Source organism: Empidonax traillii, unplaced genomic scaffold (genome assembly GCF_003031625.1).
Source record: "Empidonax traillii isolate 1590-97213 ecotype Southwest subspecies unplaced genomic scaffold, ASM303162v1 scaffold348:size657943, whole genome shotgun sequence".
Taxonomy (NCBI): domain Eukaryota; kingdom Metazoa; phylum Chordata; class Aves; order Passeriformes; family Tyrannidae; genus Empidonax; species Empidonax traillii.
The window spans coordinates 415,176-439,480 of NW_020955541.1; the positions used below are offsets into that span (position 1 = coordinate 415,176).

Sequence of the window (24,305 nt, forward strand, 5' to 3'; positions counted from 1 at the left end):
AGGGTGTGAGGGAGGGTCTGTGGGGCCGTGCGCCCCGTCCCTCTGCCCGGAGAGCGGTGCCCGCCCTGCCGCAGCTGCTCTCGGCTCCGGCGGCTCTTTGTGCTCGACGCAAAACACCCATGTGGCGGAGGGGTGTCGGGGGCAGTGTGTGTTTAATGTATGCCGGCTGCGTAGGGTGGAGGTCAGACACACCTGAACTGTGCCAAAATGACTAAATCTCCTTTGCCCCCGAGGCTTCTGGCAGCGGCGCTGGGAGTGCCCGCGCTTTTCTGCAAGATTGTCCTGGAGACCAGCCCCAGCCCCGGCAGGGCGAGCGGGCCCTCCGCAGGGGCGGCGTGAGCTGCGCGGAACGCACCGCGCGGGGACACCCTCCACGCCCCAGTCCCTCGAAGCCGTGCCCGGAGACTCAGTTTTTACACTGCTCTCCCGTGTCCCCCCTTTTTGGGAAGCCTAGGGGAGGGAGGGGGCGGCGGGCCGGGCCCCTGCCTCCGGGCGCGCTGCCGCGGCGGCCGCCCGTCTCATGCCGCAGGAATGCGCGGAGGTATGCGCCAGTTTCCAGAAGTGGATCCCCTTCCTTGCTGGAGCAGAGCAGCGCATATATCACCCCGTGGCAGCAGTCCACCTTCCCTACAGTTTCGTAACCGCTTACGAGGGTAAATTGAGAGTTGGGAACAGCCCTCTATTAAGTAGCAGATTGAGAAGAGGCTCTTCCCACTTGGAGAAGGCAAGTCTTCCCAGACAGACCCCTCGCATCGGGAGCTACAGTAATCGAGGCGCCTCCTCTGCGCTCAGCTCTTGCCGCCGCTGCTGCTCCTCCTTCGCTGCTGCTGCTACTTGCTGCTCCCTCCACAAGGTGCCCCCGGAGCTTCATCCTTTATCCTCCTCCCTTTACCCAGGTCCGACTGCTCCGGCTGCTGCTGCTGCGGGCACCGCCGGAATCATCGCCGGAGGAGCTGTCCTGTCACCGACCCCGCACCCCGTGGCCACCCCGGCAGGTCTGTGTGTGCCCGCGGAGGAGCGGGGGTCCCGTGCCCTCCCCGCCGCCCACCCTGGCGGCCCGCCCTGTCCGCACGCACCACGCATGCAGCCCCCTCTGATGCACCTTAGGCTGGGTTTAGCAGCGCCGGGCTGGAGGCTGGCACGGGATTGGGAAGGAGCGTGTGTGTGCGCGTTGGGCATGTCAGAGCCGGCTGCAGGCGTGCGGCCGGGCGGAGGAGAGGTGAAGGGCAGAGCGCCCCGGCGCTGTTGGCTGTCAGCCCCGGGGAGGGCACGGGGGAGACCGGCGGGGTGTCTGGGCAGAAATACGTAGGGAGGCGGCGGTGTTCCGCAGACGGAGGCTCCCGGCGGCCGGAGGCTCCAGGCGGAGCCCGCTGTCAGCGCCCAGCGCGCCTGCAGGCATGCTACCGCTGCGGCTTTGGCAGGAGCTCTCGCTTCCCTCCCCTGTGTGTACAGCTGCCGGTGATGCTTTCTCTTGCTTCCAGTTTTTTATGCCTTTGATAGGTAGTGGGTTTTTCCTGCGTTGTTTTTTTTGTTGTTGTTGTTGTTTGTTGGTTTTTTTCTTTTTTTTTGGTTAAGTTACTTTTTTCTTCTTTAAAGTGGTAAATGTCGTGCACTCTGTCTGGGCCAGCTTTGGCTAAGCTTTCATTGGTTGAATTAGTGTGAAATTGGACTGGCACCGTGAAAGACCGGTTTTGGGTTTTTTTTTATTTTTTATTTAAAGCGGTCTCTAAAGGTCAACGAGGAAACCTTTAGTTCTGACACAGTCTGTTGTGTCACCACTGAGCCAGTGAGAGGACCTTTCCTCTGCCACCTCCAGGCTTTGTTTCACACTCCTAAGTTTGTTAGAAGGAAATAGTGTTCCTAGGTGGGCAAATGAATGCTTTGGCTGAGATGATGTATTTCATGAAACAAAAACGGTAGACCTGCATCAGTAGTGAACTCCTAGATGCCTTTGTGAGATGATTAATTTCCGTTGCTCTTCAGAAGGATCAAAAGGTGGCACTCAAAGCCTGCACAAGACTTCCAGGACAAAACGTTCTTTTGCGTGAAGTTCAGGCGATCATTAAACTCACTGCAGAATGCTGTAGATCTTCCCAGGGACAGCCGTTTCCCATGCAGAGCTGTGATATGATTTTGGAGTTTACAGGGCAATTTAATACTAACACTCGCCTTTCTTGTGTTACGGAGTCATTATGGTCAATGTTACTCTTCTGTTTACCCTCTGAAACTGCCACTGGACTGAAACCATTGCTTAGGTTTTCTAAAAGCTCTTGGTATTTTCATGTGCAGTAAAGGCATTTGGTTAAGGCAAGTATATACAGCTGCTCAAAAGAAGCCTGTTAAGCTCAGTGTCAGTAACTAGGAAATTCCTGGATTTCCTTAGTGTCCACCCAATAAGTGTGCCTTGCTGGATAGTTCTCTGGATGGTAGAAGAATATTATTTTCCCTTTTAGTTGTTTCTGTGGATGAATGATTTATGTATTTTTCTTTTGTTTTGCTCTTGGCAGCTTCCCGATAAAATCTGTTGCCTAATTGCTTTTGGAATTCTCTTTCCTCCAGCCTAATTATGATATATGATGCAGTTATGACTTTATTCAGACAAATTGCCCCTCCTCTACTTCCCAAGATAGAAAATCCTGAACTTTAGAAACATGTTTGTAAGTGATGTGGACTGTTCATATTAGCCTTAGACAAGGAAATAATTTGGAAGTTTGGCTGGAGTAATTAGGAGTAATTTTACATGGCCTAGAGCATGTAGTTATGAAGCTGCTTGCAATTAAGAACCTCTAACTTGGCCTAATCCCACCTTTTTTGCTAAACAACCTACAGTGATTAAGAGACTCTTTTGCCTGTCGGCCTTTAATAGTATATTTTAAATCTATTTTCTCTAAGGACATGTAAATGAATTATCAGATGTTGAAACATCATGGCTAGACAGACGTGTCGGATTTCAGTTGTGTGTCACACACACTTCTGTATAACCTATTTCAGACGTTCGAGAAATGAAGAATAGTACATTTGTAGGCAGAACCCCTCAAAGAAAGTTTTATTACAGTTTCCAAACTGCCTTGAGACCACTAAAACAAAGCTAACTAAGTGGTTCAACAGTTATGAAAAAGGAGCCGAATAAAATCCCCAGCTGAAAGAGACATTTAGTTGATCCAAGGCAGGAATGACCTCTGAATTAGCTATCATCACATTCAGCGATGAAGTCATGGAGCTCCCTTTTGGCTCCTGTCTGTGCGGAGGCACAGGTCTTCACTGCGCTTCCCTGACCAAATTAACCCTAACTAGGTTAAAGCCTCAAATGTTTACTGTGGTTGGAAAGACTTCAGCAACAAAAGGCACATTATTGCAAGATGAGACTCTCCAGTTAGTCATACAGATCTTTCGTCGTCTTGGACAGCTTTCAAGTCTAGAGGTTTCAACCTGGTCTCGTGGGTGGGGGCTGGGGATAAGGGAAAAAAGCGAAATCCATGGTTTGTGTTTTTTGTGTTTCATGAATACACCCACGCAGTCCTTTAATCCACACGTATCATTTCCTTCTCCTTTCTCCCCCTTCCCCCCTTCTCCATCACTGCAGATTCATTCATGTTGTTGTGATCTGAAAGGGCAGAAATGAAGACAGCACTGTGCTCGGCAGTCGCTGCTCTGTGTGCAGCCGCCCTCCTCTCCTCCATCGAGGCTGAAGGTAACCTTCCCCTCCCTGCCCCCTTGACCCGGTGCCCTGCTGACCAGCAAACCTCCCAACCAGCCTTGAGCTACTGGCTCTCTCTCTCTCCATTTTTGAGTGTAACTACTTTACTTTTTCTCTCCTTCATAGAAACGTCTCTCCTTCCTTGCCCAGCTCCTTCTGTGCTCTGTTTCTCCCGGCTAGTCAGCCGGACCGTAGCTCCCTCTCTCTGTCTCTCTGGTGTGCTGTCCACACTGCCCCCCTGACAGGACACAGACCAGCCGACGTGGCCGCTGGGTGCAGCGCCCTGAGGAGCCCACTGCCACTGCCGCTGCCGGCGGGCAGCCCAGCACGGCTGGGGCTGTGGCGCTGCTGCCCTGATGGACCAAGAATGGCTGGTCTATGGGCTCGTTTAGTAATATTGAGAGAGGAAACGGAAAACCCACCACCCAACAACCCAAGCTTTGAAATAAAATGCTCCAACAGAGTCTGGCTCTCTGCGCCTGTGTGTTTTGTCCAGCTGGACCCCCTCGCCTCTGCCCCGTCAGCCTGCCGGTACATCGGCCTCCCCTGCTCGGCGGGGCGACCCCCGGCTGAGCCTTGGGGGGGCCGGACTTTCCCTCGGGGACACTTTGACCTTTGTGGAGGGTCTGACCTGGGGAACATGCCTGGTGAGATGCTGCCATTGCCATGTCATGTGTCCTGGGCACTTCTGAAGGGAAGGCTGGGCCAGGCGTTTCTGGGGTGGCCGGGGCTCCAAGGCTCTGGCACGCATGTGGCATCATCACCTGCAAAGAGGCTTTCCTCCTCCTCGTCTGGCCCTGACCCAGTCTCTCTGGAGGCTGAGGCTCCTGTTGGCCTTGGCAGTGTCCCGCCTTCAGCTGAAGGGATGAAAACCTGGGGAGACCCGTCTTGGCTGCTGCACTTGCCGTAGCATGACTTGAAATGGCCTGGCCCTGGCACGTTTGCTCTGCAATGGATTAAGAGCAACTGTGAGAACAACCTCTCCTGCGCCCTCAGTGTGACCTGCTCATAGTCATGGTATTTCTGCCAGCAGTGGCTGCCAGGGGCAACAGAGATGCCGAATGTCCTGCACTGAAATGACTTGATCTGACCTCTGGGACCTGACTCCATCATAGGGTGATCAAAACCACTGGGTATGAACTCCCCTGGATTTACTGGAAGAAAAGCAGAAGCCAGCATCTGATGATTTGTTTTTTTTCCCCTTGCTTCTCCTTCTGTATCAAATTGAAACAAATTCCCTGATCATGGCCTGTTTGCCACAACCTCCTGTGTCTGGAGCTGGTCACCTTGGCTCGTGGTTACTAAAAGCATGGGGTGTCAGAGACACCTTGGCAGTGTTTGCCCCCCAGCAGCGGTGCTTACTTGGGGCACACAGATGTGAAGTCCACTGGCTTTCTGGAAAAAGATGGCATTTCTGTCAGTAGTTTAACATCTGGTCACCCTAGGAGAGAATCAGCCCACTGCCTTCCTCTAGTGCTGCGTTGTTGTTGGCTAAGGAACCGAAAAAGGTCATTTGAAGTCATTTCAGAGTTGCATTTGAAATGCAGGACTGCCGGCCAGAGAAAGCAGAGAAAGTGTACAGTTTTGATGAAGGGACTGTAATGGTTTGTGTGTTCTTCCCCATCTTAGGAGGAAGCTTGCTTGGAGCTGGAGTGCAGTTGCTGTTGTCCTGCACTACGGATTACACTTAGGGAGTATGCTATTTCCGAACGTAAGTGAAGGTGTTTTATTTAGCTGTAGTGTAGACTAAAGCAGTCATAGCTTCAGTACTGTTAAAGAAAGCTACAAAAATATATTTGGAGCAGCATACAGTTATTTTACAACAGTAAAAGTAGACATACTGCCAGACAAGCTGGCCAAGATTGTTTAGATCCCGTGTTGGAGGATGCACTGTTGCTAAGCAAAGGAGTGGACAAAGCCTGATCTTGAGAGTTGTAGAGCAGTCCTGGCCAGGACTTACATAAACAGAAATGTTTATTAAGTAAAATACCTAGTGTACACTGATCGGGTTTCCATGAGGGAATTCTAGTTTCAAAGTTTTGAAGAAAGAGCAGAAAAATGTGCGGTGAAAAATTGTGGTGCTGAAAATGAAAGGTCAAAACTAGGAATGCCTTAGGACTTGCTGTGGTAGGAATTGCTTCTGTAGAGCTTTTTGCAGTGTTTTTTATATGGACTATACAAAAGGTCATCCTTCTGCATTGTTTTGTAAATTGCATATTGGATCTTACTCACTTTAGTTCTGGTATCGCTACAACTTAAATCCTGTCTGCTGAACTGACTTTATCCTGTGGACATTTGTCCTTTAGTCTTTTTCCTACTTTCAAATCACTTTGTGGTAAAACTATCCTCCCCTCCTCTCCCCAGATCAGTCAGTCAGTCAGTCTTGTGCCTCTTTGTTTTGGATCTCCCTGTGGCATTCACGGGAGATGCATTTTGAATTTTCTTTCCCTCAGGTGTGAGTAGACACTTGGTGTGAAGAAAAAGTGAGAGGAGAATAAGGGAGAGAACCATTTGATGTGGTAAAGATTGTTGATATGGGGTGGGAAGATGGGATGAAAGCAGAGAAAAGGAAAAGATTAGTTCTACCTTTCTGCCTTCCTTCAGCTTTCATTTTTCAGTCACTCCTGGGAGTAGATCTGGTGTTTATCTGATGCTGCTGTTCATAGATTCCTGAATCTTTCAGTATGAAACTGGTTCTTCATCAGCATCACAGCTGCTCTGAAGTCCTTTGTGAAAGCCATGCTCTGTTGCTGTTGGCAAGGCAGAGCTGCAGTAATGGTGTTAGAGCTTTTCTACAGAGATGGAGCAGCACAGGGTTTTCCAGCTGGGCAGTCACTCCAGGAGTACAGAGGGTAAAACCCACATGTAGTTTAAATTCATGGCATTTCAGTGGGGAAGTTGTTTATCCTGGTCAAGGCTGAAAATCTGTTTTCAAGCTCAGAATCTTTTTCTCTTACAGTGAAATTATTGTTTTATTTTGCAGTCCTTCTGATCTCTCTTGCTCAGCTTAAACTTCCTGTGCATGATGGTATATTTTATGCTGTAAGTTCTTTTGTGCCCTTTTATTCTATCTGTCAAAATTTCTCTCTATCAGAGTATTTTTTCCATCTCTGATCAAAGAGCCAGAGTCTCTTATTTCAGTCATAGTTAAGCCAAGTATATTAGCATGTGAATAACCTATTAGTTATAACCTCTGTGATGATGTCATGGCTTGCGTAGTGTGTCACTACACAAGGGATTTTCAAGGCATGGAAAAGGAATGAGGAAATCATTGGTTCTGTGTGACCTCACTGAGCTTCTAAAGGTGCTACCTTTTCAGTTTCTCAGGAACTGGTTCAGACCTAGAAAAGTCTATTGTCTAGGCTGGAGGTAGGGAAGGAGGGTATCACTGATCCAAGTGTGGGACCTTTGTATAGTGCATAAAAAGGTTTGTCCAGTGAAAAATCTGTTACCAGGACATGCAGTAGAGTAAGTGACAAATAATTGCAGCACAGCAGTTGCAGAGGATTAGAAAGTTTCTCTTGTAATAAAGTTTGTATCGTCTACCCTAATTTTCATTGGATGAATGATTTAGAGATGATCTGGGATAGCTAAAACTTGAAGTTAACCATGTATTCAGCTTTAGAACTGGTTGGTGGGACCATTATTTTATTACCTTTTGATGTCTAATTTCTATCTCTTGAGAAATTAGCTGTTGATTTCTAAGTTCCTAAGAGAGAGAGAGAGCCATGTAGATTAATATGCGAAATAGAAATTTTTATATATATGGGGGTGACTATACCTGCCTGTTTTTCATGCTTCTAATTAGAATCAAAGTGTACATGCATTTGTAGGTGTATACACTCATGCACATATATATGCCCAAATATGCATGAACTTTGGTAAATATTTATGCATGCAGTGTGTATGTCCATGCAGTTGTGTTTAGTTACATACATCTTTATATGTATAGGTATACAGATTTAAATGAGCTTTCTTTACAAGTACATTAATGAATTATATATCTCATATTTTGAAGAAATTTCATATACATGTATAAAATAAAAAAATACAAAGGTACAGATGACAATGTTTTAGTGTTGTGATTGGCAATGAATATCTAACAAGTCTGAGAAGCAGCTCTTTACTACATTTCTAGGCTGTAGCTCATTCTTTCTTCCGGTTGCACTGGCAACACAGACTTCAGAGGAGCTTGACTGGGGTCATAATCTAGTTAGTTGTGCCAAAACCATGCCATTTCTGAAAAAAATATGAAAGGAGAAGTTTTGGCATCTTGCAGCCTCAGCAGGGCTTATCTCCATGTCAGTAAGGCTGAGCTTACTCTTCAGCTTCCATAGATTGTATAGACTTCGTGTTATTTTAACATGGGCTAACGTGTTATTTCACGTGCTAATTATAGTCCATCTTTTCCAATGAGTGGAATTACAGATTTTCTTTCTCATGTGGATGGCAGCTACTTCCAAGATATATTACTTTCAAGTCTGGTTCTGGGTATAAATTACTTGAGCTTCTGGTTATATTTTATTTCTGTCTTGTTAAGATATTCATTGAGGTTCTCTAGCAGTCGCACTGTGTTATCTGCAAAAAATGTAGGCTTTTGTATATTAGATTTGTATTACCTGTGAAGTAATACAAGCTAGTATAAGACCTGCATAGCATGAAAAAGATGTTTTGTTCTATATTTTTTTGTTTCAGAAAATACAATTTTGTTACACATGTAAATAACAAAATAAGTGGCTATGAATTAAGTATATTATGTCTGGTTGGTTTTTTTGTTTGTTTGTTTGTTTTGTTTTGTTTTGTTTTTTGTTTTGTTTGTAGTTTTGTTTGTGTTTTTGTTTTGCTTTGGTTTTTTTGTGGTGGGTAACATAGGCTATCCAATTAGGAAAATTATCATATCACAGTTCTAAGAGTGGTTGAAATTAATGCAGTGTAAACATTATTGTTGTGCAACAGGATATTTTTTACTTCTCTGGAAAACTGTTGGGGAGCCATGCATTTCTGTGCACCAACAGTGGGATCACTGTGTTAAGGCAATGCTATAATTCCATCATGTGTTATGATCATGACTCAAGTCAGTGAGAGGTGTGGCATGGATTTTGATGGACACAGATTGAGCACTGTCACTATACAGTGAGTGTTAGGTGCAACTTAATTTCTGCACGTAGTCTGACATCAAGACTGTTTGCTTGAGTAAAGCTGTGCTCACATGTAAGATTTCGTAGAGTGACGTTTTAAGGTTTGTCCCAGTAATGGTGCAATCTCCTACCACAACCAAGGGCATTTTGTTCCTAGAACTCTGGTCTGATTCATTATTGCAGATGTATTATTTTTTCCACTGATGAATTCCTTTCTGGAAGAAGAATTTTAATGAGGTGGAGTAATAGTTGCCCTATTTATTATCACAATAAGATTTCTATCATCTAAACATTTTGCTGTGCTTTGGCTCAGCCTACTGCTCTCAGTCATATGACCATGGTTTGGTCTTCACCCCACATATGGTTTCACTTGGGTGAAATCTGACCCATGTGAAGGTCCATGGATGTTTTGGAGATTCTGTTTGAGTATCAAAAGCTTACAGGCCATCTGGAAGATATTTTGATGACATTGAATCCAAACTACTCTTTTTTTTTTTTCACTCAGGCAAGGTTCCTTTTTGGATTTGAATGGGTGTAGTATTCAGTACTTGAGCTTGATAAGCCAGCCATAGGTTGAGAATGAATGGGTTTAAAGTGCAGCAATGAAGACTGTAGTTAGGTGTTGGGAATAACTTTATGATGATAAAAGCAGTGAGGCCTTTGCAGTAATTTCTGTGGGAAGCTGACAGTCTTGCCAATAGTGGAGGTCTTTAAGAATGATGATCTGAGCAAACATGTCAGGAATGACTTGAGGTGGCTCATCATGTCTTGACCATGGGATGAAGGAGGGGTCTTTCAAGGTCCCCTGCAATGCCATTGTGCTACGATCACCTGGATGAACGGATACGTCACTTACGAACTGATGTACTATTCTTGTTACCTGCAAGATCTACATCTGAATTTTCATAAAATGGATTAAAATCCTTTAAGATGTTAAAGAATTCCTCACAGTCAGCTTTTTCAGTTTATCTGGAATCCGGTCATTTGGATATCAACAAGTTGGGCTGCTGCTGTCCTTCAGCAGTTAAAGCCTAAAGTCTCTGCTGCAACATGCCAATTTACGTGCAAGGTTGGTAGTGCTATTTTTTCCATGTACTGAATTTTTTTTAAAAGCATGCTCAGGTCAGTTGTCTCTGCCTTTGCATTAAATTTGTCCTGAGCCATTGCTTCTGAAACAATATTTTATAATGATATTCTTATCACCTAAATGTATTTTCCTATTAACATGTGTTGCATGATTTTGATACTAAGTAACTACCCTGCTGTCTCTAGCATTGTGATACTCATAAACTGAATGATGAATAAACTGTGCATGCAGGTTAATGATCTAATCTCACTGCCTGTGTATGGACAACAGGAAAAATAACATTTACTTCAGTACTAGTGTTATCTATCATATCAGTATTACAAAGCCATATTATCCTATGGTTTGAAATGGCAGAAAATTAAAAGGAGAAAAATGCCAGATTTTTTGAGCAAAAAGTTTTACTTTTTGCAATTGAACAGTGACTTTTCGTAATTAAGCATTCTAGCATTTACCTCTTTATCTGCTTTTAAAATTATATACAAATCTGAAATGAAATCTGACATATGATGAAGATCTTCCATGAAATGGAGATCTGTCTATTAAAAATGCCTGCAAAACCCTCTCTCAAGTAGTTAAGGAAAGTATGGCTGGATCTAATCTTACTTTGTGACCTATTTAAACAATAATGTATAATATACCTACCATGCACTGACAGTGAGTCAGTAAAATACTGCATGAATAAGCATGACGATTTTATGAAGAGAATATCATTATAAAATATTTATGAAACGTCTTTGTGTAATGAACCTTGTACATGGAGGCTTTTGTCCATCGTGGGAAGCTAAAAAAAAAAATAATCAACATTTCATTTACATATGCATGATGCTGCAAAATAGCGTATGTAAACTATTTCTTTCTGTACTGTTCAGTTACTTCTGTCATCAGCTCCTACAAATTTTATTTGCAGTCATTTGTTCAGATCACTGGTGCTCTCTTTGCCGTTTTCTATAAATTCTGCAAAACAAATGTCCATAAATATACTTTGATGTTGTCTTTTCATAATTAACCATTGTGTTGTTTGGAACCATACTGGCATTTTATTGTAAAATGCCACTATTAGTATGGGTACACCTGCTGCAAAGGGAACATGAAAACAATAGTTTACACCTTTGAAACTGTACAGAAACCTGGTGTAAACAGGTAGAATTTTATTTCTGTGAATTTAGCATTAGCTCAAATATTTTAGCAAATTGCCGTAATTACTAATGCCATTTATTATCCCCTTAGTTCCTGAATCCTTTGCTGCTATGTGCAAAATATGTCACTTTAGTGGCTTTTAGGGACAAAGGGGTGAAAGTTTCCATATTTTGAAATAAAATGATACATTGGTGTATCATTATTACTGATATACATTTTGCAACTATATTCATATCTAGACCCTAACAGAAATTCTTTTCCTGAACAATAAATGCCCCATCTTTTCTTGTATTCTTTAAATTATTTCTTTTCTCTGCCAAGTTTCTAGATTCAGTGAAATTGATAGAGAATATTACTATGCAGAGACTATATTAAAAAGCTGATAAATTCTTTGATGTCTAATTAAGAAGACTACTGTGTTCTCCACATCCTAAATGATCTCATGATATTGTAAGCAGGTTGTGATTTGGCATGCTTGTACGGATTGCACCCAGCATGTAAAAAAATTTCCTTTAATTGTTATGTGAAATGTTTGCATATGTGGTGATTATCTGTGAACTCATTGTACATGTATCCAAATGTGTTTTCTATTGTGCTTGATTTTGCTGGCCATTCTTGAATGTCTTGGCAACTCAAGAAACATATGTTCTGTGCTGTCTTCTGTAATGCATATACTCTGATGTTTTGTCACATTTTGTCAGCTTTTATTTTACTCTTTTTCCAACAACATATCTTTATATTTGTTGGAAACAAATTTATGCAAAGACAATTTTAGTAAGCTTTGCTCAACTTTCTTTTATTTATTCATTTGTCATTTTTTCAATTTTTTAAACATCCACCTGGTATAAATCTTTTGCAGTTAATCCACCATCAGACTTGAATTTTACAATTATAGATGAACATAATGTTCAAATGTCATGGAAAAGGCCACCAGATGCAATAGTGGGTTACAGAATAACTGTGGTTCCAACAAATGGTGAGTTCTGTAAAATTCCGTTATGTGATTACATTTTTTGAAACATTGGGTATATTTTTGGTTATATCTAACTTAAATATGAGAGTGACTGTTAAAATGTTTCTGAAGTTTATGATCAAGATTGGGCAGCCAGCAAACAGCATACAAGGACCAGTGATTGTTCCAAGTTAGAGCTTTTCTTACCATAGCATTTACCCTTTTGGGAAGGCAAGCAGTAAGTGCTGGATGCCTTTCCTTTGCAAGGAGCAAAAGGAAGGTGGAATCATCACTCTACTCCTCTTCTATGCTTTTAACATAAAGGTCAGCAATTGTATTGTGCTATGTAAGACAGTCATTATTCTATTTCACTTTAAGAAATAATTAGTGTGAAAGTGATATTGAATGAGAACTGGACCGTGATTTGTTAGATGATAGTACATTTTGTATGTACTTTTTAGATTTAAATTTCCTGGAAATTAGTAAACACTTCAGTAATTTTGCTCACTATTGAAAGCAAGTTAGTTTGAAGTTTCATGTTTCCATGTTCATACTTCACAAAAACGGAAAGTCTATCATTCTAAAATTATAAGTGGATTTTAGACAGATTATTCTCTGTTGCATTTTGTTTTATGATAAACTTATTAGTATTATTGGATTTAAAGACTGCATCAAGTGTTTTATATATTTATTGCAGATGGACCTACTAAAGAATTTACTCTTTCACCTAGCACTACCCAAACTGTCTTATCAGATCTTATACCTGATGTAGAGTATGTTGTATCAATAGCTTCATATGATGACAGAGAGGAGAGTCTACCTGTTTTTGGCCAGCTGACAAGTAAGTAGCTGTTATACAATTAGAAAACCAAGTAATATAACTGAGTAGTCATTCATAAAACTTTGATCCAGTTCCTCAGCAAAGTTGCCACATACCTAAACTCTCATTAGATGGAGCTGTCTGAACAGCCTTTTCCCATTATTCCTAGTAGAAGCAGAGAAAATTTGCAAGAGATCAAAGGAGACTAATATGGATGTATAGTGTCTGACAACCCCTATAGAATTCTTGGCAGGAGGCACCTGCTTTTTTTTTTTTTTGAGCTGAACCTTTCTGTAATTGCATCTGCTGAAGTCAAGGGGAAGATGATCACTGACCTCAGTAGCAAATGAATCTGAGAGGCATCCTCTATGTGTGTGTGTGTATTTGAAAAAGCTAACTATAGTCATCAAATAATAATAAAATGTGACACAATATGTCTGAATGCATACTAAAATACTGAATTTAAATGTTTATAATTTATATTAATAATTAAAGCATACAGTAAATTTAATTTAATAAAAGTCCACAACATGCTCTCTTCTATGATGTGTTTTGTCTCATATCAAGCTTCACAGACAACCATGGGAAAATTGCTTATGATTAATTCTCCTAGGTGTTAGAGATGGGAAATACAGGTATTTCATTCAGGGATGTCGCAGTTATTTTCAGGAAATTACTGTACAAGATGTACAAATACTGAGTATCCATAATTATTTACATTTTATCTATTTTGTGTTGTCCTGAATACTATGTTGTCACATCTGTAAGTACAGGTGATGTATTATTCACAACCTGTATATATGTTTTTATATTCTGAGTCTTGTCAGATTTGTGTCTCTAATTTCCTAAATGCTTTTCTTTGATGTTTACAAATTTAACCTGATTTCCTCCATTAATTCTGTCTGTTGTGTGCTTTCTGTAGTTCAGACAGGTGGTCCGGGGATACCAGAGGAAAAGAAGATTGAGGCTCAATTACAAAGTAAGGTGTTTTGTCTTTCAATTTACCTGACATTTATCTTATCTGAGGTTTAGCTCTAGCACCCCATAAAGTTAAACTGTGTTCCTGTGTTACCTAGCAATGAAGTTCACTTGTAAAGTTGTACAGAGTTAAGAAAACTTGTGAAGGCACTGGGATAGACGGATTTTAGTAGCTGGGTTGAAAGATTAGGTGCAAAGTTGGAACTGAAACTAGGGATTTCATACAATTAACCTGAGCAAGTCCATGAGTGTCTTGGTCCTATTAACAAGAAGTGCTGTGCTGTGGATAAAAGACATTGCAGAAGAGCCAGTGCAGCTATAATGGGGAGATAAAGATACAAGGCAGACGTGGGAACAAAATTATGTTTTTCTGTAACATCAAATCACTGCAAAAAGTTTTGTATGTGTGTTTTCATCTGTTGTGGCATAACAGATGTTGTGGGTTAGCATGAGAGATATCTCAAAACAGTTCCTTTTGAATAAAGGCAACTAGAAAACTCCCATGGGTGGATTCACTTATGTGAATAATACTTCCACAAGTAAGAATTCCAGATAAGAAGATCAATCTATTAAACATCTGTTTGTTTTGACTTTTCCCTAATAAGTTCCCATTAGACCTCTCACTGATTTGTAAGAATGCTATTGCTCATTTACTAATAGAGTTTTGCTTTTTTTCCTCCTGTTATGTTCCAGGATGCTCCATAAGTGCAATGACAGACTTAGTTTTCCTGGTAGATGGTTCATGGAGTGTAGGGAGAAATAACTTTGGATATATTCTGGACTTCATGGTTGCCCTTGTATCAGCTTTTGACATTGGGGAAGAAAAGACAAGAGTTGGAGTTGTTCAGTACAGTTCAGATACAAGAACAGAGTTCAATTTAAATCAGTATTTCAGAAGAAATGATCTTATTGATGCAATTAAAAGGATACCTTACAAAGGTGGCAACACAATGACAGGTACAGATTTTCCACATACATGTTTATTCAGCATTTAGTTTCGTAATTCAAATTTGCTTTAAATCCTGGTTCATATAAGTCTAATAAAACACATCTTGTGGTGTTGTTTTTAGGTGAGGCTATTGATTACCTGGTTCAAAACACCTTCACTGAGTCTGCTGGAGCAAGAAAAGGCTTTCCCAAAGTAGCAATTGTCATTACTGATGGAAAAGCTCAAGATGATGTAGAGATTCCTGCAAGAGAGCTGCGCAACATAGGAGTTGAAGTTTTTTCTTTGGGTATGTCGAGTTTTTCTACTGATTGAGAGATTGAGAGATTAATGTTGATAAAGAAGTAATTTATATGTTGTACAGATTGTTTCAAGAATTTCACTATGGGTCTCTTTTAATCCGTATGCATTAATGGGTCATTTGTGGCCTCCAGAGTGAAAAATACCATCTGTGTTAATTTGATAGTAATTCTGTAGCTCCTACATGGAGATTAGGATGACTGACTAGCATAGTTTCAACCCTGACCTCATTGACGATATCACATTATTTTCTTAGGTTGGAAACGGAATGTGTCACCTCATTATTTTGTATGTTTTTGTAGTTTGATTATTAATAATGACAGATTAATTAAATTAAACTCAGCTTTACCCCAGGTTGTTCTGACATTTCATTCACAGGTGTCTGTATTTTATGGCTACTTAACACAGTCCTGTCTATTGCAACTTCTAGGTATCAAAGCAGCAGATGCAAAGGAACTCAAGCTAATTGCATCTCAGCCTTCACTGAAGCATGTGTTCAATGTGGCTAATTTTGATGGAATTGTGGATATACAGAATGAAATTATCTTGCAAGTGTGCTCTGGTGTTGATGAACAACTGGGTGAACTGGTTAGTGGAGAAGAAGGTGAGATACTTTAAATAAATGTATTTATAGAATTCAATTTATTTCGATTCATATTTAAGAGGCTATCCCTACTTCCTTTGCATTATTTCTGGAGTTTGATCCGTTGCCTCATTTAATAAATGTGGAAAACTGGTCTCAGTCTTGTGTATTTAAATGCACGAGAACAGAACATGTGATGTAGTAGGTTTGAAATAGCTCCATTATTCCACAGTTTCAAAGGCAACATTGATGTGCAGTTATCAGTCTCATACAGTCAGTTTGGACACAGGCGTCACTTCTGTGGAAAAATGTACTAAAGGGAAAAAAAAATGCTTGGAAGGGGCAGAATATGTAAAAGGTTAGGAACCAAGGAATGAAAACTGGAGAATACTGAGAAAACACAGACATCAACCTGTGTCATTTCAGCCTTCTGGCCATGTAAAGTTTTGAGTAACTAGTTATTCTTTGACCAAAATGTCAGCAGAGATGACTCCACTGTCATAGTGCTCTGCTCAAGTCTGCATTTGTTCACACTTTCTGCTGTGTTTCTGTGAGAGTAACTTTCACTTCTGGTTGAAATGGGTTTAAAGCAAGACAGAATTTCTCTTGGAACTTCTACTGTACTTGAGGGACCATGAATGCATTGTTCATACTTCTACACTGATGTCACTTTTAGGCAGTCCTGTCATTCACTTCTGTTTATTTACACTAAAAAAGAAATCAAAAAAGTGTTTTTTAGTAAAGATTAGGCAAATATAAGTAAATTTATCCCAGAAATAAAGAAAATATATTGTTAATTGTAATTAATATTAATCGATTAATTAATTAATTAATTAACATTTTGGGTTTGCTTTTGATTTCTTTCAGTGGTGGAGCCTCCTTCAAATCTTGTGGCCACTCAGATCTCCTCAAAATCTGTTAGGATCACTTGGGATCCATCCACAAGCCAAATAACTGGCTATCGGCTGCAGTTCATTCCAATGATAGCTGGTGGAAAACAACATGTGCTGAGTGTGGGTCCTCAGACTACTGCTCTCAATGTTAAAGATCTCTCTCCAGACACAGAGTATCAAATTAATGTTTATGCAATGAAAGGATTGACCCCCAGTGAGCCAATAACCATAATGGAAAAAACACAACAAGTAAAAGTTCAAGTGGGTGAGTTAGGAGCCACTACGTTATTTTCATGTGATAACTTTTCATTGATTAAAGCTCTGATGCTTGTTTTAATCTCATACTTTTATTATTTATGAGAAAGGGCTTTGCTTAGCATAGTTATTTTGTTTATAAACAACTGGGTGTGATACATAAACTACAGATGCAGTTGTAACACTGTGGCATTGAAAATCTGTTTACAGTGGTTATTCTTTCTCTTTGCAGAATGCTCACGGGGTGTGGATGTAAAAGCTGATGTTGTGTTTTTAGTGGATGGTTCCTACAGCATTGGTATCGCCAATTTTGTGAAAGTAAGAGCCTTTTTGGAGGTGTTAGTTAAAAGCTTTGAGATATCGCCTCGAAAAGTACAGATAAGTCTTGTCCAGTACAGCAGAGATCCCTATATGGAGTTTTCTTTGAACAGATACAACAAAGTGGAAGACATAATTCAGGCTATTAACACCTTCCCCTACAGAGGTGGATCTACCAACACAGGCAAAGCAATGACATATGTAAGGGAGAAAGTATTTGTTACCAGCAAAGGATCAAGACCAAATGTGCCAAGAGTCATGATTCTTATTACTGATGGAAAATCGTCAGATGCTTTTAAAGAACCTGCAATAAAGCTGAGGGATGCAGATGTAGAAATATTTGCAGTTGGTGTGAAGGATGCCGTGCGTACAGAGTTGGAAGCAATTGCGTCACCACCTGCTGAGACACACGTTTACACCGTGGAAGACTTTGATGCTTTTCAAAGAATATCATTTGAGCTTACACAGTCAGTCTGCCTACGAATTGAGCAGGAACTGGCTGCTATAAGGAGAAAATGTAAGTAACTGTTATTACTTAGAGGAATGTAAAAAATGCAGTGAAAAAAGATCGGAACCAATGTTTTGTGCTTGTAGTTACCTAAAGAATGTAAATTGATGAAATTGTCCACATACAAATGGTAATTTTAATAACTGGGGATTTGCTTCTCATTTTCAAACATATTAAAAGCAATGGGGGAGATGAATGGTGAAATGGAGATGAAAAAATTATTGGAGAAATTCCCCCCCCCTCCCCTGCTAAGTACCTAAAAAGCTACGAAAATGTGTGTCTACTGGAATGACCTTAGTGGATGTGCTCTGCTTTTACACTCAGTGTCTTGAGTAGAACAATCACCATCCCTGTTCGTTTTTAGCTGTCCAAGATGAGGTAGCTAATGTAGGCTTGTCTTTTAGATTTTCAAAGAGAGTGAAGCAATGCCAACAACTCTAGGGGCAATCTGATTAATATTTAGAATAAAATTAATGGCCCTCTGGTATGGGCTTAGACAATACAACTTGAGACAGCAGATGCTAGGTGATATTGGTCTCAATCTAACTGTATGAGGACTGAAGACTTCTAAGACTGAAGTGGCACATGAAAGTTTTCACATGCATCCAGATTTGGCCATCTTGGATGTTAAAAGATTTCTAAATGACCAGCTTTTGGTCAGCTAAAGTTACTTATGATTAGTTGCACCCTCAGTGACCCTACCTTTGTTTAGTAGAACACAAACGTTGAATAGTCCCCAGTGTTGAAGCCCCCACTCTCTTTAAAGATAAGCTTTTTGTTTCAGGATAGCTTTGAGGAACAAACCAGCAGCACAGCCTTCGTTTAGAGGGCTGAAGCAGTCTTAAGATTCCGACTGTTAGGCTGACTAGGCCAAACAAAACAAGCCCAGGGTGTCAGATCTGTGTTTGTGCCTCATGTCAAATTCCTTTTTTCTCCTTCAACTTCATTCCTGAAAAAATACTGGTATTTGTTTTGTCCTATTTCTAATCTAGATCAGAAAGAAATCCCAGCAATTCTTAGTTTCCATTGAGGAAATAATGTTGTCGCTGTCCATGGAACATATAAAAGAGGAAACCTAACTTGATCATCAGATTCTAACTTAAGTTTCCATGAGTAAACATGGACTGTTTAAATTTGATTCAGAAATCACTAAGTTGGTGCATCTACTCATTGTGGAATGATTTTAAGCAACCTAGATATGAGCTTCATCAAATTTGATAGCTATAGACAAATACTGTTCACATGCAATAAAATATCTGTTCAATTAGAATAAATAAAATTATTGTGGGAATTTTTTTATTTGTTTTAGAGATTTTGTGTTTAAAATATTCTAGCAAGTATGCCTCACATGCACATTTTTATTTCTATACAGCTTATGTGCCTGCAAAGAACATGGTCTTTTCTGACATAACATCTGACAGTTTCAAAGTGAGCTGGTCTCCAGCTGGATCTGAGGTTTTGTCCTATCTCATTAAATATAAAGTAGCAGTCGGTGGAGATGAATTCATTGTTTCAGTACCAGCTTCAAGCACTAGCTCAGTTCTCACCAATTTACTGCCTGAAACTACTTATGCAGTCAGTGTGATTTCTGAATATGAAGATGGTGATGGCCCTCCCTTGGATGGAGAGGAAACCACCTTAGAAGGTAGGATTCCCATTACTCTCAGACACAAAGGAGTCATATGCTCAAATAAGAATTTGCTAAGTGAAGACTGGGTCTATGAGGAGCATCAGCTGAGGCTGAGAAGCTATACAGAATGAGAATAAACATTGTTGTATCTCAGTGTATTCAGTAAAGATACAGAATTCCAATAATATGCAAACATAAATTCAGGGGCATGACTTAATGTTAATGTACAGTCCAGTTGGACTAGATGAACATTTTAGGTCCCTTCCAACTGAACTATTCAATTCTGTTCTGCTCTATTGAATAATTATGACTCTATTGCAAGAATGCATGTTGATTTCAATACATTTAAAGTCAAATGTGTGCCTATGTAATTTGCTATGCCATCTAACTTAACATTAGTAGGAATTCTGTTTTATATACAGTAGGCTTAAAGGGGGTTGAGTTTTTGGTCAGCTGTTTTTTTGTCAGAACTTCATGGGTCTAATCAAATAACTGATTCAAAACTTCTGTTCACGTCAGTGTGAGTTTATGTGATCAAGGGCTGTCAATTTAAGCATGGTAACTGTACTTTTTCTTGATACAGTTGCCATGATGCATTTCTGCTGGTTGAAAGGAGCAGCAGGACAGTAAATTTGATTTTCTGTTCCAGTAGTTGAATACTTGGCCTACTCTAAATCATGCTTTTTAAAATATTGATCCACTCTTTTTCATTATTCCGTGCTGTCATTTGTGACCTTTGATGACATAAATTGTTTCCAGCGAGAAAAAGAAGCAGCCTGGAGATTTGTTAATTGGTGTTTCCTCTTAGGACTGGTAGACATAAACACCTATAAAATAGCTTATTTTGGATGTTAAGTTCGGAAGATACAGGTTTCACTGTCAGTATGCACATTTCCATGACATTACTGGTCAGAATATTTTGGCCACATATAATTTTCCCTTAGGAAAACAAAGTCTTGGCTGATTAGAATATGTAGCTTTTGTGAGTGAGGGACAGGAGAAGGAAAAGCTTCAATAAAATAATCCAAACTCCCATGTTGTAACTGATACTGCCTTAAATAACTGTCAGCATCATGATCTGATGATATCCCAACGTGTCTAAGAAGATAGTCCTTCTGCAGTCATGTAAACGTCAGCAGCTCTCCATGCAGATCTAGCCAACAATTTGGGCCAGATGGCTTTCTTGGCAATTAACTTTGGTTTCAGGCTTTTAAAGGATTTGAAGTTGAGTATTGTATTTCTGATTAATAGGAAACAAGTTTGTTCCTTTAAAACTAAGATTATAAATTGCTTCACTTCTAACATCGAAGAAAATGCTTATAGCATATAGGTAGTAACGAACAAAAAAACAGAGATTTTTTTTTTCCCCCTGAATGACAATGCTGTGTACTCTAAGCAATTTGCAGTACAGTAGATCTTAATGTCTGTTGGAAGAGTTGAGTCTTGTTTGGTGTGCCCACAAGTTCATCTGAGCTGCTATATCTTTTGTCAAGGAGCAGACTGGCTTAAATGATTCACCACAGTTTTGCTTTAGTTTCTGGAATAACAAGCTATTTCTTTGAGTTAGAGACTAAACTCAGAAACCTTTTTTAAACGTTAAGTGCAACTCATATTGCAATGAATACGTTTTTTGTTGCAAAAATTTAACTGAGAGAAATAGAATTTTTTCTTTTTTTCCCTGTTGCATTTTCCTTGGTCATTTTTTAAAATAGGAGAGCTGCCTGTGTGTAATCAGGTGTATCTGACAACTGTCTGTAAATGGAAGTGGTGCAGATGCGAATGGCCACAGCAAGGAAACCTATACCATTTGTCATGTTAAGAAGTTTCCCCACTGTGCCCAAATGTCCCTTACACAGTTTTTTACTGGTACTGCTAAACACGGTCAGACTCCCCTAATTTTCAGAAGCTACTATGTAAACTGGGATTAATATGCTTTTAGGGACAACTTTGTTACACTGCTGAATGTAACTATGGCCCTACATTTTCAGAAATTTCTAATGGTGTGTGTGTCCTAAAACAATGGGAGGGCACTATAAGCTGTTGTTTTGCTAAACTAGGTGACCTAATGGTTGGAATGGTTTTACTTCAGATACTACTTCACCAAAGGCAAATATTTACAAATTATATGTGTATATTTTTTGTAGTTAAAGGTGCTCCTCGAAACTTAAGGATAACAGATGAAACTACTGATAGCTTTGTAGTTGGCTGGACACCAGCTCCAGGAAATGTCCTACGGTACAGGCTTGTTTATAGACCCCTTACTGGAGGAGAAAGGAGACAAGTGACTGTCTCAGCAAATGATAGATCGACTATTCTGCAGAATTTGATCCAAGATACAAGATATGAAGTGTCTGTTATTCCTGAGTATCAGTCTGGGCCTGGGAATTCATTGAATGGATATGCAAAAACTGACGAAGGTACATGACAAGTGGTGTGAATGCAGTAAGCTTGAGAAGAACTCCCTGGATGCTGACATATTCATACTGAAAAGAGAATAAATCATACAGTCCATATGTATTATCCCAGATGAACAGAGAATTATAACATTGGCCAAGCCTAGTGGAGAGGCAATTTAATTTATCAAAATTGCAATATTTCAGTTAGAAATATAGTCTCTTGGACGTGTAACACCTGATATGGCAAGGTAACTTGGGTGAAGAATCTACCTGTATATTTAATTAATTGTCCTCATGATTCTTCATATTGTCAGTGATATAAATTATATATCTTTTGAACAAATTCAGACCCTATTTGCATTTTGTTCTGAATGCTTAGCAAGGAATTAATGAAACATTTAATTTACTGAAGTTATTACTGTAGACTTGTGAAAAGGCATGATCCTTTAACATGCATCATGCCTTATTAAACAAAATCCAGAGAGTATGGAAACATTTATGAATATCCTGATCATTGTTGAAATTTCACTGCAATCTTAAATATTATAAACCAGAAGAATTAAAAGAACTCTGTACGTGTGTTAATTTCATTCATCATCTTTGACTTGATTCTGCAGATAGTGACTTCAACATGGATCTTGGTGTGTTGAAGTTGAGCGTATATTAAGTTTCTAGTACATATAAGTACTAGAATGATTGAGCCTGTTTCAACAGAAAAAAACTGAAGTAAAAAGACGCTATTGGGCATTTTTGCCTAAGAAGGGTGGGGATGTAATTGTAAAATCCTGGTTATGGTAAAGGTATACTGTAGCAGCATTAGTGCAGACTATTCAGGAATTATTTTTTATCATAAAATCCTATGTTGCAGTAGTCTAAAAAGATCAACCAAGAAATGAAGCTTACTTCAACTTGTTTTCAACCTCTTTTGACATGTGCAGTCCGAGGAAATCCAAGGAATTTGAGAGTTTCTGATGCTACAACATCAACAATGAAACTGTCTTGGAGTGCTGCTCCGGGCAAAGTGCAGCAGTACTTTATAACCTACACTCCAGTCGCAGGAGGTGAAACCAAGGAAGTGACTGTGAAAGGTGACACCACCTCTAAAGTGCTGAAAGACTTGGACCAAGCCACTAGGTACGCACTGACTGTGTCTGCCTTGTATGCCTCTGGAGCAGGAGATGCCCTTTCTGGAGAGGGAGAAACACTTGAAGGTAATTTTTTATTGTTTTCTGTACAGCCATTCATTTATTTGATTGATGTTTATGGTATCTTTAAGTGTCTTCCCAAGTTTTCTCTAGAAGTAAATATATGAAGGAAAAATAGGCATAAAAACACTCTCTTACTTTACATGAATTTTCCAAACTTACTGTCCTCAGAAAAAAGAAAAGTGAGTTAAATCATTGATTGCAGAGGGGACTTTGGATCTCCTGAAAAAGATGTTCCCCAGAAGTAAGTACCAGCCAAAACTGACTGTACTTCCACATCAGCCTCAGTGAAATATTTTGTCTTATAAGTCTCAACTTCTGAACAGTTTTAGTAGCAGATTGTTCTTAATGTGAGGGGATTAATTAATGGGGTTAAAGTGTCTCATCCATTTGTAGATTTGCAGCATTGCTACTGTACTGAGACCGAAAGATATTCAGGGGCCATTTTTACGTTAGAGAAACAACATCTAGTCTAGGCAAAGAGATAATGAGTCATACCCTGCTTCTAACTAAGAACCTGGAGCTGAGCATAAACAGACTTCTGGCTAAGCGTGAAGTCAAAGCCAAAGACTTTTTTGTAAGAAGGGGAGGCTGCTCTTTCTCTGCCTTGGAGTGGAAATTCCCAGACTAGTTCTCTGTGAGCATTCTCAACGTCATCTGTAGATTGTCAGAGGGTCGGGAAAGCTGTGTCCTCAGCCTTGAAAGGAAGTGTGACTGCTCTGTGCTGGCCAGGTATGTATTGCTGAAGGCTGGCACTCCAACTGTGGAGGCATGACACCTGAAAACATGTGGAATTAAGACTTGTCCATTGATGCTAACGGAGTTAGAGAGTAGCAATGTACTTGACTCTCAGTTTCTCCATAAGTCTCACTTTTTGTTTGCGACATAGGTTAGGAACCAAACCAGAAAAACTTTTAAAAAAAGGAAAATGTAAAATCAAATAATTTTAAAAAATAATTTCCAGTGATATGCCAATGTGCTGAATTCTTTCCACTAAAGTTTAGGCACTTACTCAAATTTTAGTAAAGGATTGACCAAGTTAACTGTTTACATTTGATGGAAATGTTTTCATGAGTATATTTTTAGTAAATTCATGAGAAATCCTTGATTAACATGGAGACGTGGAGAGATCAAATGTGTTTCAAATTCATAAAGTAAGTTTAGCTTTTTACCCTATCATAAAACTTGAGCAAGAGAAAAGTCTTTTAAGGCATTGCTTAGAGCCTCTGTTAGAACATATCCTGGAGAGCAGTGACTGAAATACAGAAGAATCCAAATGACAAAGTCATCACAAAATCAGAATTCAGTCTCCGGTACAGACCATCTTGTCCTTTCAGTGCTTCTTGCCCCATGCCAGCTCCCGAGGGCTCTGATTCTTATTTGGACTTTCTGCATTGCTAAATTGTTAATAAGAAGAAAAACATTCTCAAGATTGGTTAAAGAGTCAAAGATTTTGAAAGAA

At 40.0% G+C, this 24,305-nt stretch overlaps 1 protein-coding gene across 3 annotated transcripts in view; it reads left to right on the forward strand.

Annotated features, from left to right (window-relative positions):
- Positions 1-573: 573 nt before the first annotated feature.
- The window catches only part of COL12A1 (collagen type XII alpha 1 chain), a 99,935-nt gene continuing 76,203 nt past the window's right edge, over positions 574-24,305 (forward strand). For 2 of the 3 annotated variants that reach the window (XM_027892377.1, XM_027892378.1), the window contains exons 1-12: positions 8,501-9,904; positions 11,919-12,035; positions 12,709-12,852; positions 13,754-13,810; positions 14,503-14,766; positions 14,880-15,044; positions 15,486-15,659; positions 16,506-16,796; positions 17,019-17,621; positions 18,985-19,257; positions 21,387-21,659; positions 22,577-22,849. In XM_027892377.1, coding sequence (XP_027748178.1) covers positions 9,886-9,904; positions 11,919-12,035; positions 12,709-12,852; positions 13,754-13,810; positions 14,503-14,766; positions 14,880-15,044; positions 15,486-15,659; positions 16,506-16,796; positions 17,019-17,621; positions 18,985-19,257; positions 21,387-21,659; positions 22,577-22,849 — 2,653 coding nt within the window. In that variant the 5' untranslated portion in view covers positions 8,501-9,885. Of the gene's footprint in view, positions 996-3,583; positions 3,692-8,500; positions 9,905-11,918; positions 12,036-12,708; positions 12,853-13,753; positions 13,811-14,502; positions 14,767-14,879; positions 15,045-15,485; positions 15,660-16,505; positions 16,797-17,018; positions 17,622-18,984; positions 19,258-21,386; positions 21,660-22,576; positions 22,850-24,305 lie in introns of those variants that run through there. The other variant, XM_027892379.1, reaches the window with a different exon arrangement.